At 38.2% G+C, this 14,200-nt stretch overlaps 1 protein-coding gene across 1 annotated transcript; it reads right to left on the bottom strand.

Moving 5' to 3' along the window:
• Nucleotides 1-9,084: 9,084 nt before the first annotated feature.
• Nucleotides 9,085-13,920, bottom strand: LOC107780045 (putative RNA methyltransferase At5g10620). Its single transcript, XM_016600557.2, is given in 9 exon segments — nt 9,085-9,936; nt 10,234-10,313; nt 10,808-10,953; nt 11,174-11,251; nt 12,404-12,470; nt 13,312-13,403; nt 13,405-13,455; nt 13,666-13,700; nt 13,781-13,920. Coding segments are annotated over 8 exon segments (558 nt in total). The 5' UTR covers nt 13,830-13,920; the 3' UTR covers nt 9,085-9,936; nt 10,234-10,273.
• Nucleotides 13,921-14,200: the final 280 nt, after the last annotated feature.

Here is a 14,200-nt window from a genome sequence, read left to right as displayed (position 1 = left end):
GATCTCGAAATGAATCGTCCCAGGGCGGCAATCTGTCCTGTTAGCCTTTGTACGGCCTTTACAATATCTACCACTGTGATGTCTTCGATTGTTTTGATTTTATTGAGGTTAATCTCGATTCCTTGATTGGACACCATGAAACCGAGAAACTTGCCCAAGCCAACCCCGAAAGCACATTTTTCGGGATTGAGCTTCATATTGTACTCCCTTAGTATGTCGAAAGTTTCCTGCAAATGCTTTAAATGGTCCTCTGCTCGCAGGGATTTAACCAACATGTCATCAATATAAACTTCCATTGATTTTCCTATTTGCTTTTCGAACATTCTATTTACTAGGCGTTGGTAAGTTGCACCAGCATTTTTTAGGCCAAATGGCATTATATTATAATAGTAGGTCCCGTACTTAGTGATAAATGAGGTCTTTTCCTAATCCTTCAGGTTCACCTGTATTTGGTTGTACCCGGAATGGGCATCAAGAAAACTAAGAGTCCCGTGGCCGGCTGTGGCATCGATCATACGATCGATATTAGGCAAAGGAAAAGAGTCCTTAGGGCATGCTTTATTCAGGTCTTTATAATCTATACATATTCTAAGTTTGTTCCCCTTTTTAGGGACTACCACCACATTTGCTAGCTATTCGGGGTACTTTACTTCCCGAATGGACCCTATTTTAAGAAGTTTGGTTACCTCGTCTTTTATGAAGGCGTGTTTGACCTTGGACTGGGGCCTCCTTTTTTGTTTTACCGGGTGGAATTTTGGGTCCAAGCTTAGCTTATGAGCGGTGATTCCCGGTGGGATCCCTGTCATGTCAAGATGGGACCAAGCGAAACAGTCTATGTTAGCTATAAGATATTGAATAAGCTTTCTCTTGAGCTCGGGATCTAACCCCGTGCCCATGTATACCTTTCGTTAGGGCAGATATTCGATTAGTATGACTTGCTCCAGTTCTTCGATTGTTGATTGGGTGGCGTCGAAATCATCGGGAACCACGAAAGATCGAGGGATCCTATGTTCATCATCTCCGTCAGTCTTCTGATTCTCTAATTGGGTCGAAGCTGACATTTGTAATTGCTATTTGGTATTCCGTTCCTCCTTCGAACCCGATCCTCTTGCTGATGATAATGATGACATCGGAATCACTTCATCGACGGCAAACATTTCTTTCGCGGCCGGTTGCTCCCCGTAGACCATTTTGATTCCCTCCGATGTTGGGAACTTCAAAACCTAGTGGAGGGTCGAGGGTACAGCCCTCATATTATGGATCCACGGCCTTCCGAATAAGGCGTTGTATCTCATATCGCCTTCAATCACGTGGAACTTCGTTTCTTGGATGGTTTAGGCCACGTTAACTGGCCAGATTATTTCGCCCTTAGTAGTTTTACATGCCATGTTGAATTCGTTTAGTACCAAGGTTGCGGGCACGATCTGGTTCTGTAGACTGAGTTGTTCTATGACCCCCGATCAAATGATATTGGCCGAACTACCTGGATCAATCAACACATGTTTAACTTGAGTTTTATTCATAAGTACAGATATTACCAGTGCATCGTTATGTGTTTGCATGATTCCTTCCGCGTCTTCGTTATTAAAGGACAAGGTTCCCATTAGGGGCGTAATCCTGAGTCCGAGATCGCTTTTCTCTTACAACCGTCATCTTAGTGCGTTTAAGCACCGGCCCCTGGGGTATCGATCCCACCAACAATCATGTGGATAATGTGTTGTGGCTCTTCTTGTTCATTTTGTCTATTGAAATTCCTGTTTTTGAAATGGTTTTTGGCCCTGTCACTTAAAAATTCTCGAAGGTTCCCTTTGTTAAATTACCGAGCTACCTCCTCTCTTAGTTACCTGCAATCTTCCGTTCTGTGGCCATGAGTGCCATGATATTGGCATATTTGATTAGGATTTCTCTGGGCAGGATCGGTCTGCATAGGTCGAGGCCATTTAGTATCTTTGATGCGTCCGATAGCCATTACGATAGCGGATGCATCGATGCTGAAGTTATACTCCGATAGCTAAGGTGCTTCCTTAGGTCTGGTATGCCTATCGTACCCATTCCTGTTCATCAGCCCCCGAGACCCTTGGCTTCGATCATTTCTCTTTTCGCCTCATATGGGGTTTCGTTATGGTTCGCTACCCCTACGATCTCCGTTATACGGCCGGTATCGATCCTTGTTTGACTTGGTTCTCGATCGCTATCCCTTTTAAAATCGGACCCAGAACCCAACTGGTCGTCTTCGACTCTTATTTTGGATTGATACCGATTGTGCACATCGGCCCAAGTAATAGCTGGGTACTCGATCAGGTTATGCTTCATCTGCCGTGAAGCCATCGAGCTTTGTTCGTTTAGACCTTGAGTGAAAGCGTGAACAACCCAATCGTCTGTGGCTGGTGGTATATCCATTCGTTCCATTTGGAAATGAGATACGAATTCTCTTAACATCTCGTTATCCTTTTGTCTTACCTTGAATAGGTCTGACTTCCTGGTTTCAACTTTTATAGCCCACGTATGTGCTTTTACAAAAGAATCTGCAAGCATAGAAAAAGAATCAATAGAGTTAGATGGTAAATTATGATACCATATCATTGCTCCCTTTGACAGGGTTTCACCGAATTTTTTCAATAATACAGATTCGATCTCATCGTCCTCTAGATCGTTCCCTTTGATGTCACATGTGTAAGAGGTGACATGTTCGTTGGGGTCGGTCGTTCCATTATATTTAGGAATCTCGGGCATGCAAAGCTTCTTTGAGATCAGTTTAGGAGCCGCGCTCGGGGGAAAGGATTTTGTATGAATTTTTTGGAATCTAAGCCTTTCAGTATCGGTGGTGCCCCCGGGATCTGATCAACCCTGGAGTTATATGTTTCCATTTTTTTTCTCATTTGCCTCGATCATCATTTCTCCTGACTCTATTCGTTTTGTCAGTTCTTCAAGCATCTTAACAATTTCGGGATTAGTCCCCGATTCTTGCTCATTTGACCTTACTATAGCTGGCCCCATTTTGTGGGTGACTTCTTGGGGTGGACTGGGCTCGAGTCTGGTCGGTGCCTGGGTTTGGCTCTGCAACTGGGCTATTGCTACTTGTTGAGCCTGCAGCATCTCGAAGATCATATGCAAACTGATTCCATTTTCCTCAGCGTTTTGGGTATTTCGAGCTGCAAACCGAGTTCCACCATGAATGCTATTTTCAGGGTCGGAACGTTGGTTCGCCTCGATGGCCGCATATGAATTGACGTCTATTGGCTCTTCGACCTGAGCTCCAACGGGATCGACAAGTGGCCTTTCGCGCCCTCGGTGGTTAAGTTGTTATTCTCATCTTGAAGGCCAGCTTCGTTGTTGATAGGTAGGGCCATTAATTGAGAATTCGTCGTTTTCGATCTGAAATCAAAGACACTTCCAAGAGCAAGTGTAAAATGGTGTGTTATGTGGAGATTCGTACCAAACAACCACTGTTATCCTTAGCCCCACGGTGGGCGCCAAACTATTTACCCGAAAAATGGATAGAGTTGAATTTATAAATAGTTTTAAGGATACGTGGTATAACTTGACACAAATCGAAAAGTAAGTAGAAATATATCGAATATTGACTTGTAAAGAATGAAATACGAACCAACATTGAATCGGGAAGCGATTTTATGAACCAGCAAGATGAATCAATGTATAAAGCTTACAAAAGGATAGTCTTTAATGTATTTATCTGAATATAAGAGTGTATGTATGCCTGAATGTGTCCTCCTTAGAGAAATAATAGCCATCCCTCTTATAGTGGAGGGATCCTACTTTGGATATAATTAAAAATACATAGTGGGGAACCTATAATAGAATAGCTTTTCCCAAATTCTCGCTGAGATTCTCTCTCCTGAGTGCGTTTGTAACGGCTCTTGTCCCAGGGCTCGATCTTGATCGGACTTGGTATTGGTTGGTTTTCAGATTTAGAGCCCGATATTGACTCGGGCTCGATATTGACTTGGGGCCCGGTATTGATTCGAGCTAGACATGGGTCGGTCTCTGGCTCTAAAGCTCGATAGCGCCGCTTCGTATCATAGTTCGATTTTGATTCGAGCTCGGTGATAACTTCGAGTTCGGTATTTGATCGGTCTCAAAAATTTGAGCTCGGTATCCTGGCTTCGGATCTCATACCTGATATTACGAGGATGACCCTCGGTCCATCATGTTCCAATCTTGACTAATCATATGAAGGTCGAAACTGGTTTTGACCGTATACAATACGTCATGCCAATAGGTGTATATAGAACTTGCATAGATGAATTAATAAGAATGTGCTAATAAGTCTTCGCGTTGTATTTTCATTTGTTAGTAAACTAAACAATGGTTCTAATTTTTGGTACACTTCCTGGCATTTTTGTGCCTAAGCTTTTTCAATTAAGTTATTACTTTAACAAAAGGAAAAAAAAAAAAAAACTGAGCTATGGTTTCCATGTATTACATTATCTTTGCACAAACTCTGCTGAGTTAAAAGTGTTTTGCTTATATATAGTTTTGGCATGCATGTAACCTACACTTGTTTTAACCTTAAAAAAATAGGTCGGAAGCATATTCTCTAATTTTTATTACATTTTTTAAGGACGTGTTACACCTCATGTTTTAATACGTAAAAGTACGTCGTAAGTCAATTGATGTAAGCTCGAAAATATCTTTGAAAGTACATAAAGTAAGTTAATTACGTTACCTTGGAGGTTACAAATATTTAAGATCATGAACTACAAGTACCAAGAGGGTTGGAAGGTTTAGAAGCTAAGTGAATCGAAGAAAATAAGTTTCGTCGAAAGTCGACAAGTTGGGAATGTTATAACCATACTTTTGGGGTGAGACTAGGGTGCTTAACATGATAAGAAGGTGATATTATGAGCTATTTTAGTTGTATGATAGTCGTGTGCTAAATTTTAAAGTCAAGCGAGTTGTGAAATAAAAGTCGATGAAAGTCGTCACAAGTTACGTTCATAAATTGAACTGAAATTTGGGTCTAATGTCACTTCATTTTCCTACCAATATAATTGGAGTTAGGGGGTGATCCACCCACCAAATCTGAGTCTAGTTTCCAACGCATTAAACCGTTTGTAGATACAATATCAGAGTAGAGAGATATTCGCATTTTTGCAAGACTGCGCAAGCAGCTCCCTTTGGGACCCACAAGGTCGGTTGAGAATTATCTTGCGATATAAAGTTGTGGACTTCGTCTCCAAGCCTTATTTCAACCCAAATCAGATCTAAAACTCTTTAGACCTCCTAAACTCATCCTTAGGGTTTTGAAGCAATTCCATCATCCCCAATTCAAAATCAAGAAGCGAACACATCAACGTGATCCTTATGACATAGGTAAGACATTGGCGTCCTCCTTTCTCCTTATAACTCAAGTTTTGGAAAGAGCATCATGTCTAAGCAAGCTTGTCACCTATGTATTTTATCTATACAAGCATAAGGAAGGGTGTGGGTTAAAGGGAACAAGGTTTGGAAGCAAGAATACAAGAGGTATGTAGGGTTTTCGTTTCGTTTTCGGCATGATTTGGTTTAGCTATGTTCTAGTCTTTCTTTTTGATCTTTTAAGAGTTGTTCAAGAAAAATTTCAGCATGTATTGTATCCTCGTATAATATTTAATTCCATATGTGAAGTATGAAAGAAACTAATTTAGGTTAGAAATTAAAAACACAACAAAAATAAAAAGGGCGAATCGCCCATGTGGCCTATGCCATTCGGACTTTCGTTTGTTCCGTTCCTTTGATGTTTTCATGTATACCTAACGCCCATATGATCCTAATAACTTCATTCAAGATTATATAAGATTAATTATCATGTGTTTATACTTAGATTATTCCTAAATTATATTTATACTTTCACGTCACAAGTTAGCCGCTATGAGTCGACATTACACTCATAACTCTATTTTGTCGATTGTTTGACACTATTGTAGATAATTGGGTCTCCTTTAGTTTGATGTTATCATATTGGCCGGGTATCCATTCCCGTGTATATTGTAGTGCTTGTTGTTGTTTTTGGAGATCATCTAGTTTTGGGAAAACTCTGCCGAAATTTTTAAAAATTCGAAAAGTTGGACAAATCTTGAGTTTCTTGGTTCTAAATTGATTCTAGAGGTATCCTAATGAGTTAATTAGCCTTAATATCTCATGTACATACTCAGTTTCTCCCTAAAATGGGGATAGACTCCTCCGTCCAACTTATGGACGACGAGCATTAGATTGCGTTTGTGATTCTGTTTATGGTTTCCTTTATGATCTCTTGAGTCCATATGATGTTGCCACATGTGTTATGCCTCATACATGCTTACATTGATTATGCTGGGGGGATATAGCCCATAACGTCAGTGAGGCCTATTGATTATATGCTAGGGGGATATAGCCCATAACGCCAGCGATACCTATTGATTATATGCTGGGGGAAGATAGCCCATAACACCAGTCGGGCCTGTTGATTATATATTTACCTGCTGGGGGATATAGCCCATAACACCAGTCAGGCATGTTATATACGTGTATTAGCTACAGTTTGTATTGCATGCCTATACATGAGGCTAGTTCAGATGTACGGTTATCTGATTGGGAGGGGGATATAGCCCATAACACCAGACAGGTACCAGTTATCTCCTGGAATCAAACTCTTTTTACTTTAATCCCAAAAGTAAAAAATCCGAGTATAATTAGTTAATTTCGGCCTATTAGTTTGTGCTTTACGGTGTATAAATTATTACTAAGATTATAGCAAGAATGAAGAAGTATTTGCCTAGTATTATCTCTCCTAACCAATCTGCCTTCCTAGGGAGTAGGCAAATTGTTGACAATATTATCTTAGTACATGAGTTTATACACTTGTTAAAAAATAAGAGGAGAGGGAATCAAGAATATATCCTGAAGTTGGATATGGCAAAAGCTTATGATAGAGTTGAATGGATATATGTCCAAAATTACTTTTGAAAATGGGTTCCCATGATACTTTTGTAAGTTGGATTATGCAATGTATCACAACTCTTAGTTACAGAAATTATTGGGGATGTTAAGCCTAGTATAGGGGAATAAGACAAGGTGATCCTTTTATCATAGTACCTATTTATTTTATGTGTTGAAGGACTTTCTAGGCTTTTGGACCAAGCTCAAGTCCAAGGGGAAATACAAGACATAGGTCTAAAAGGGTAAGTCTTATGGTAAACCATCTTTTCTTTGTTGATAATTCCTTTATGTAACGAAACCTAAAAAGTATCAATTTTTTTTGGTCGGTTTGGTTCGATTTTTCGGGATTTTATGAACACTACCTGCAGGCAAAGAAGTGATGCTTAAGTCGGTTCTCTATGCTATTCCTTCTTATGCATTGTCTTGTTTTCAATTCCCCGATAGCTTATGTAAGGAGATTACTACTATTTTCTGACTTTTGACGGGGACGAACCGAGAAAAAAAGAAACATGCACTATGAAAAATGGCAGGCAAAATCTAAAGGAGGTCTTGGATTTAGGGATTTGAAATCTTTTAACGGGGCCTGTTGGCTAAACTCGAATGGAGGATTTTGACCCAAGAAGATTCGTTACTTCATAAGCTGCTAAAATATAAATATTTTCAGAACACTTGTTTCCTTAGTGCAGGAAGCTCTTGGATTTGGAAAAGTATTATTTGGGGCAAAGATTTACTGAAGCAAGGAATTAGATGGAGAGTTGGGGTATGAAGAAAGCATTAAGATTTGGACTGATCCATGGATTCCTAACTCTAATGGTTTTAAACCTCTACAAGGGCAAACACAAGTAGAAACTCAGATAGTATGGAAATTGTCTCCCATCAACCGGCCTAATTTAGAAATACTATCGATTTTGCAAAATGGTGGAATGATTTGTTTCGCAATACATATCAGTATCCAAATTCATTGAGCTACTGAGGTTAAGTGTTTCTCTTTTATGGCAAATGTGGAAATTAGCTAGAAACTCTCTATGACATTGTTGACAAGGCTTTATTTGATTTACATGAATATGATGATGTTTTGCAAGTTTCCCCTATTTTGACTTGTACACCTAATAGGACTAATGATGAAATTTTCTCAAGTGGGGCGAAGCTGGAATTTTATCCAATAGCATATAATATGAATGACAGCTTACATAACTGTACAAAAAGAATGAAATATAAATTTCAATTTTTTGTTGAGTCCGCGGTCCACAGGTTTAGTTTCCTGCTGATGGAAGATTGCTTGGTTTTCCCTGTCACATCAGCTTAATTCAACATTGATCATTCTTAGGTCTAAGATGATACAAAAAGTTTAAGACAGACCCTTTAGGAAGGATAAAAGGACTATAGTAACCACTTAAACAATGATAATCAAAGTTTGATTTCATATCACTAATTACTCCATTTTGACTAAGCCTCTTAAAATATATTTATATGTATGAATGCTTACAAGAGAAGCTCTTGTTTATCATTTGTATAGATTTCCATGAGACAATTCCTGAAACTTTCTCCTAGGTTGTAAAATTCCATGGTCTGTAAAATTGTCTCAAGCTATGTGCTCTAGATGATAGAATCATTCATTAAATGAGTATTCCCTGTTCACAAGAGGTTCTGGTGATGCTATAGTTATCCTACCTGTGACATCATTTTATCTGCAACTGATATTTCTGCTCTCGACTATCTGAGTATAGGTCTATGAACAAGGCTACTGCTGAAATTGGGTTGTCAAAGCTTTTTTCTGATTTTGGTGTTAGTACCTCTCTTCCATTCCTTTGTATTGTGATAGCCAAGAATCTATTATATGAAAGGACAAGTGACAACCATATAGAGTTGTGGAATTGGAACTCAAAACTGGTGAGCCGTGACCAGATCCACTACTCACTAAGCCGGCCTCTAATCGCTTACTGAACCAATTAACAGGCAATCAAGTAATATACTCAATACAATGTAATATCATAATTGAGACTCAAAGTTGTATGAAAATAATCAACAGACATCCATAAGCAACCAGAACCCACTCCCAACAAGTACATGGAGCATCTAAGCAAAACAGAGTCAATCTAGTCAGTAATGCAGCCCAAGAAGCATAATGTGATACAAGTAAAAACAAAGTCAAGGCCTCCCAGCAGTGTGGAACGTGTCAAATGATCAATAACAATAAATCTCAAGCGTCGCAGGATGTGCTTCAAAATCGTACATAATAGTTTGGCAAATGTTTCAACGAAATAAATACCTTATCACAAGAAATAAATAGTTGTCTAACTTCTCTCCGAAAACCCAGAAGGATATAAATGCATAAAACCTAACTCCATTCATTAGAAATAGTGGCGATGACATAATGAATTAGATCATTTTAGTGCCTAAGATATGCCAGGTCCAGGCTCCTCAACATTCCAATGTCAGATTCGGACCGGCTAAGCCCAACTAGCAGGCATGACATGACACACCAGTCTATAAACGTTGCATGACACACAATCACGATAGACGTACCGTCCGGTTTCGCAGACCCATCATAGACCAAGTTAAGCATCAACAATTTGGACAGTCACAACCTCAACAGATTTCTAAGATCTAAGGATGTGGTTCCGCTCACTTCTCAACCACCTCTTCCTCTTTAGGCGGGTGGTTAGGCAAGTCCAGTATCTATAAATGAGGGCCAAGGTCATCCTGAAAAGACATTTCAAACCTGAGTTAAGTTTGGTTCCTCTGATGGTGATTGAATGAAATTTGGAAGTCATTCAATTCTTTTAATCCAATCCAAGAAATAGAAATTCTGAAAAATCAGTCAATAAATTATCGACCCAATGATATGAATGGTAATTTCTAGTTTGATCAGGAAAACTACCAAAAATAAATTTACTAATAAAGGCAACAATAAGTGGTAGAGTTAGTGAAACTTAGCTTTATCTTTGTCACCGTTTGCATTGAGTTGGTCTGAAGTTATTCCCAGTTTCCCACAGTATAATTGTGAGTGATATTTCTCTGTAGGCATTTAGCGGCAATTACATGCTAGTAAAAAACATGGTGTTTAGCCAGGGTATGACATGCTAATGCATTTAACTTTTTTGCTATGTAGTACACTTGAAATAGAGAAGCACGATGGGTAATAAAGCTTGTTTTATTTGAATAAGTAAATAAAGCATCACTCTCCAAACTCATTATTTAAGGCCAATGCAGCACATTTGCCAAAGCTCGATCTATTAAACTTAAATTACATGGCACCAAGTTCAGTAAGGAAATAGAATAGAAGTTCAAATATTTAGGACGGGAAAGTACTACCTGTACCTCTGTCGCTTTATCATAGTTAAGACACCGATGTCTAGTGATGGTAATTCTGTCCTTTAAGAATGGTCCACGCTCTGTCAAAATATTCAGAGCAGTGTATCTATTAGGTTTCTGGAAATTCATGTATGGTCATGATACGATAAACAATCAGATTTGACAAAAAAGATTTAACGCCAAGACACTTCCCACATAAGTGGATGAAAGGAACCTATAAAGAAGGGAAGGAAGGAATTATGTGGCTAGCCATTTTAACACTATGTCTGCCGTAGTTGTAGAATACATGCCTCAATCTCGTTTATGGGACAGTGTGTAATACAGAAAGGGAATGAGAATATATGTTTGCTTTTTAGTTCGAAAGATATATAAGAGCTCTTTAAAGGAATAATTTTATGTTATCTTCCTCTTAGGAAGTGGATAGGTAATGAGAACAGTATGACTAGGACGCATGAATACTTCAAGTTATGAAACTATTTTCTCAAACAATCTTCTGAACATTGAAATTTTTACTGACAGAGAAAATAGCAGCACCAATACTTTAAAAGAAGAATAGTCTGTTTCAGTCTCTCACCTGTAAAGTTGCTCTATCAGTACAACCACGGCAATCTCATGATTTAAGACTAAAGATGACAATTTGACTGATATGTTAGCTCTCTCCCGCAATTGTCTTCCATGTCCATAAGGTCCACCTATGCAAAAGAGTAAGCTTGATGCTCCCTACAAGACAGACAGGAGTAGAATCACACAATAATTCTAGTGTCTATCTTTTCCGAATAGATCCTCATCCTACTGAGGAAAGATGTCGTATTGATCAAATGTTTTTGACAGTAGGCAGCAGACCTTTAAAGAACTTCCATTTCCCAAGGGAGATTTGCTGCTAAACCATGACAGATAATACCATGAACAGAAGACTGTGCCATGATGATGCATCACTCACCTTGTTTCCAGCATCTCCAATTAAAGAAGCCATCTGCTCAGATCCCACATCATGACCACGCTCATCCAACATTACAACCTGGTTTTAAACAGATTAGGGACAGTGAGAATTCAGAAAGAGAAAAGGGGGAGAATGTAACCATTAATTTTGTGAGGGTCAAGAGAGTGCAATTATTGTGTTCCATCTCCCAGAAAATTGATTAATGTTGAGGCATGGAAAAAATACGAAGATATCAACAGCTTCAACAAGAATGAAAAAGCTTCTGAACACCCCAAAGACAGCAAAAAACCCGCTGAACAAAATCATTTAAACCTGCCTGATATCAAACCACTCAGATGTACAATAGTAAAACAAGGTAAAATTTCAGTAAAACTAGTCAAAAATTGCATGCAGCCTAGGAATTCTTTTCACAACTCGAGATATAAATGAATTTTGTTACTCCCTTGGAATTCGCCCCAAACGCAACATCACTACAGGAATCCTGACAGTTGGTCCTCATAGCCATAGGTCATCCACCAGTTAGTCTATTATGCAATTTTATTATATATCAAATCGACTCAATTCCTTTCTCCATCTTTTCACCAATATAAGCATTCCTTAATAATACTTCTTTATGGATTACTTTGTTTCAGCAACCGTCTTCTCCATCCAGGTTGTCACTTCCATTCTATTTAAATTTATACTTCCTCGTGTTGGAGAATCTATCCAAATTTTGTAGAATGTTCCATTTTTTATTTTGCAAATTTTATTCCAAAGTTCTTCCCCCATTTTTGCTCTGAAGGCGAAAAGTGTTGGTGTGAATACCAAAATTCTAGTTTTTAAATAGACCACATTGGTCACTAGTTCCTTCAAGACATGACTAACTATTACTGGAAGTAGCCTTTCAATCATAAAATGCTCGGATAAATTATTTTTTAAATACAATGTATAATATAACAGGGATCGTTTTGTAAGTCAGCTTTATTTAGACAGAATTCTTTCACAACTGTTGTCAGTGCGTGGTCATTCTTCAAAAAGAATAGTTCGGCAACATTTAATTTTGTCAGTAAGTTATATATCAGTTAATACATAGAAGGTTCTATAAGTTACGAATTAGAAAGAGTAGTGTTCCAAGCAGTTTGTTCAGCTTTCACCTTTTGCAAATTGAAGAGAGTTTTTTGACAAGTAGAAGAAGTAGATCCACACAGAAAAGAAAAACTTTCAGTGAGCTAAATGCTACTGAACTCTTACCCATTCATCAGGCCTGATGTGGCCCATAACAGCCATGTCCTCATGTTCAATTTGAGCCACTACATCACTGTTACAAATGTAAATAACAAGCTTCAAAATTATATTCTGCTTAACAAAATGCTGAAGGTTAAGCATCCAACGGAAGTGAAATTTACAATGTAGATAGATGATAATCAATCAAGCCTCTATATCTACCAAAAAGTACAAAGACTATGAACTAAAGTTACTCAAATATGTCAATATGGCCATTACAGTAATACGACAAAGAAATCCGACTGATTCCATCAGTGGCCCGACGAAATAAAATGAAACTTAAACATAGAGCATGATAGTGATGTGCTGATTTAGATCATAGCTTACTGGTATACAAGTTCAAAACTTAAGCGAGAAGGACCACCACATCTAGCTAGGGTGTGTTTGGTATGGAGGAATTTTTTTTTTTTTTAATTTTCCCATGTTTGATCAAAATGTTCTCGAAAACATTTTCTTAAGGAAAACAAGTTCCTTAAATATCGTGGGAGTAGGGAAAACAAGTTGCATAAGTGGCATTCCACACTGATTGTCTCCTCCCACCCCACTACCCCGCCCTCCAACCCCTCACCTCCAGCCCCTGCCAACCCACTGACCCTCCTCCCATGCACCCTACCCCCACCCCAACCCCAAACCGGTACTCCCACCATCAACACTCACAGTGTTTGCTTAGATTATACATAAATGCTCCTGAGACAATATTTTTTGCTTACTTACCATTACTTACCAAACACCAGAAAATAAGTAACAAAAAATCACTTACATTTTCCGTAAAAATCTGTCACACAAAGACGAGAATTCACAAATTTTCACCAACATTGCAATTAAAATTTGAAATATACCAACTTGGCAAAAGAAAGGGCAGAATTCAAACACACCGTGCATTTCTGGGATTAGACTTAATCCGTACATCATCAACACTACAATAATGCTTGAGCTTCTTCATATACTCATCAACTATTAGCTGCACCTCCTTGTGACCGCTTCTTTCCAACCGTCAATACGCGTATAGGTATTGCTCTCTGTATAAATCCAGCAAAAAATGCAAGCACATAGTAGGAGTCCTCTTTCATGGTTCTAGATTTTAGAACAACAATTTTAAAAGCTATAAATTGGATTCTAAATTTAATATTTGTAAATAGTTAAGGCTAACGTCATTCGAGCTTAGTAGGAGTCCTCTTTTTCGTTTTTTAGCTTAATTAAGAAAAGGAGAGAAATTAAGGAATTCATACCACTGATTGGCCAGCGAATTTGGTCTGCTGCTTTCCTGGATATATTCTAAAATATTAAAACCCAAAAATACACAAAAATAAATAAAATTGTGATTTCTGTGGAAAATTTACGAACCTGACGGAATTGAAAGGTTGTTGAAACCGGCTAGAGGTGACACTGCCATTTTTCAGGTGAAAGGTCTGAATTATCTTATCACACTGATGCTGGGTTTATTTCAGGGAGCATTTTCTTAGTTTAAAATGATATTTTAATGGAAAAAAAAAATATTACATTACTATACACTATTTGAAACCTTAACTACTCAAGTTTCAATTTAATTATATAGTCATATACAATTTACCAATTATATACATTATAAGAATTAAATGAGATATCAATTAACTCTTATAATCTCGCTAAACGTACATAACTCACTCCCTTATGATTCTCTGTCCATACCCCACGATTCTGATACTCTCTCCCTCCGTTAATGCTCTCTTACATTTTATTCAAAAATCTTTTATAATATCTTTCTCAAACTTTCTGATTCCTCTC

The sequence above is a fragment of the Nicotiana tabacum genome, chromosome 15 (assembly GCF_000715075.1).
Source record: "Nicotiana tabacum cultivar K326 chromosome 15, ASM71507v2, whole genome shotgun sequence".
NCBI classification, from domain to species: domain Eukaryota; kingdom Viridiplantae; phylum Streptophyta; class Magnoliopsida; order Solanales; family Solanaceae; genus Nicotiana; species Nicotiana tabacum.
This window is presented reverse-complemented; position numbering and strand designations above follow the sequence as displayed.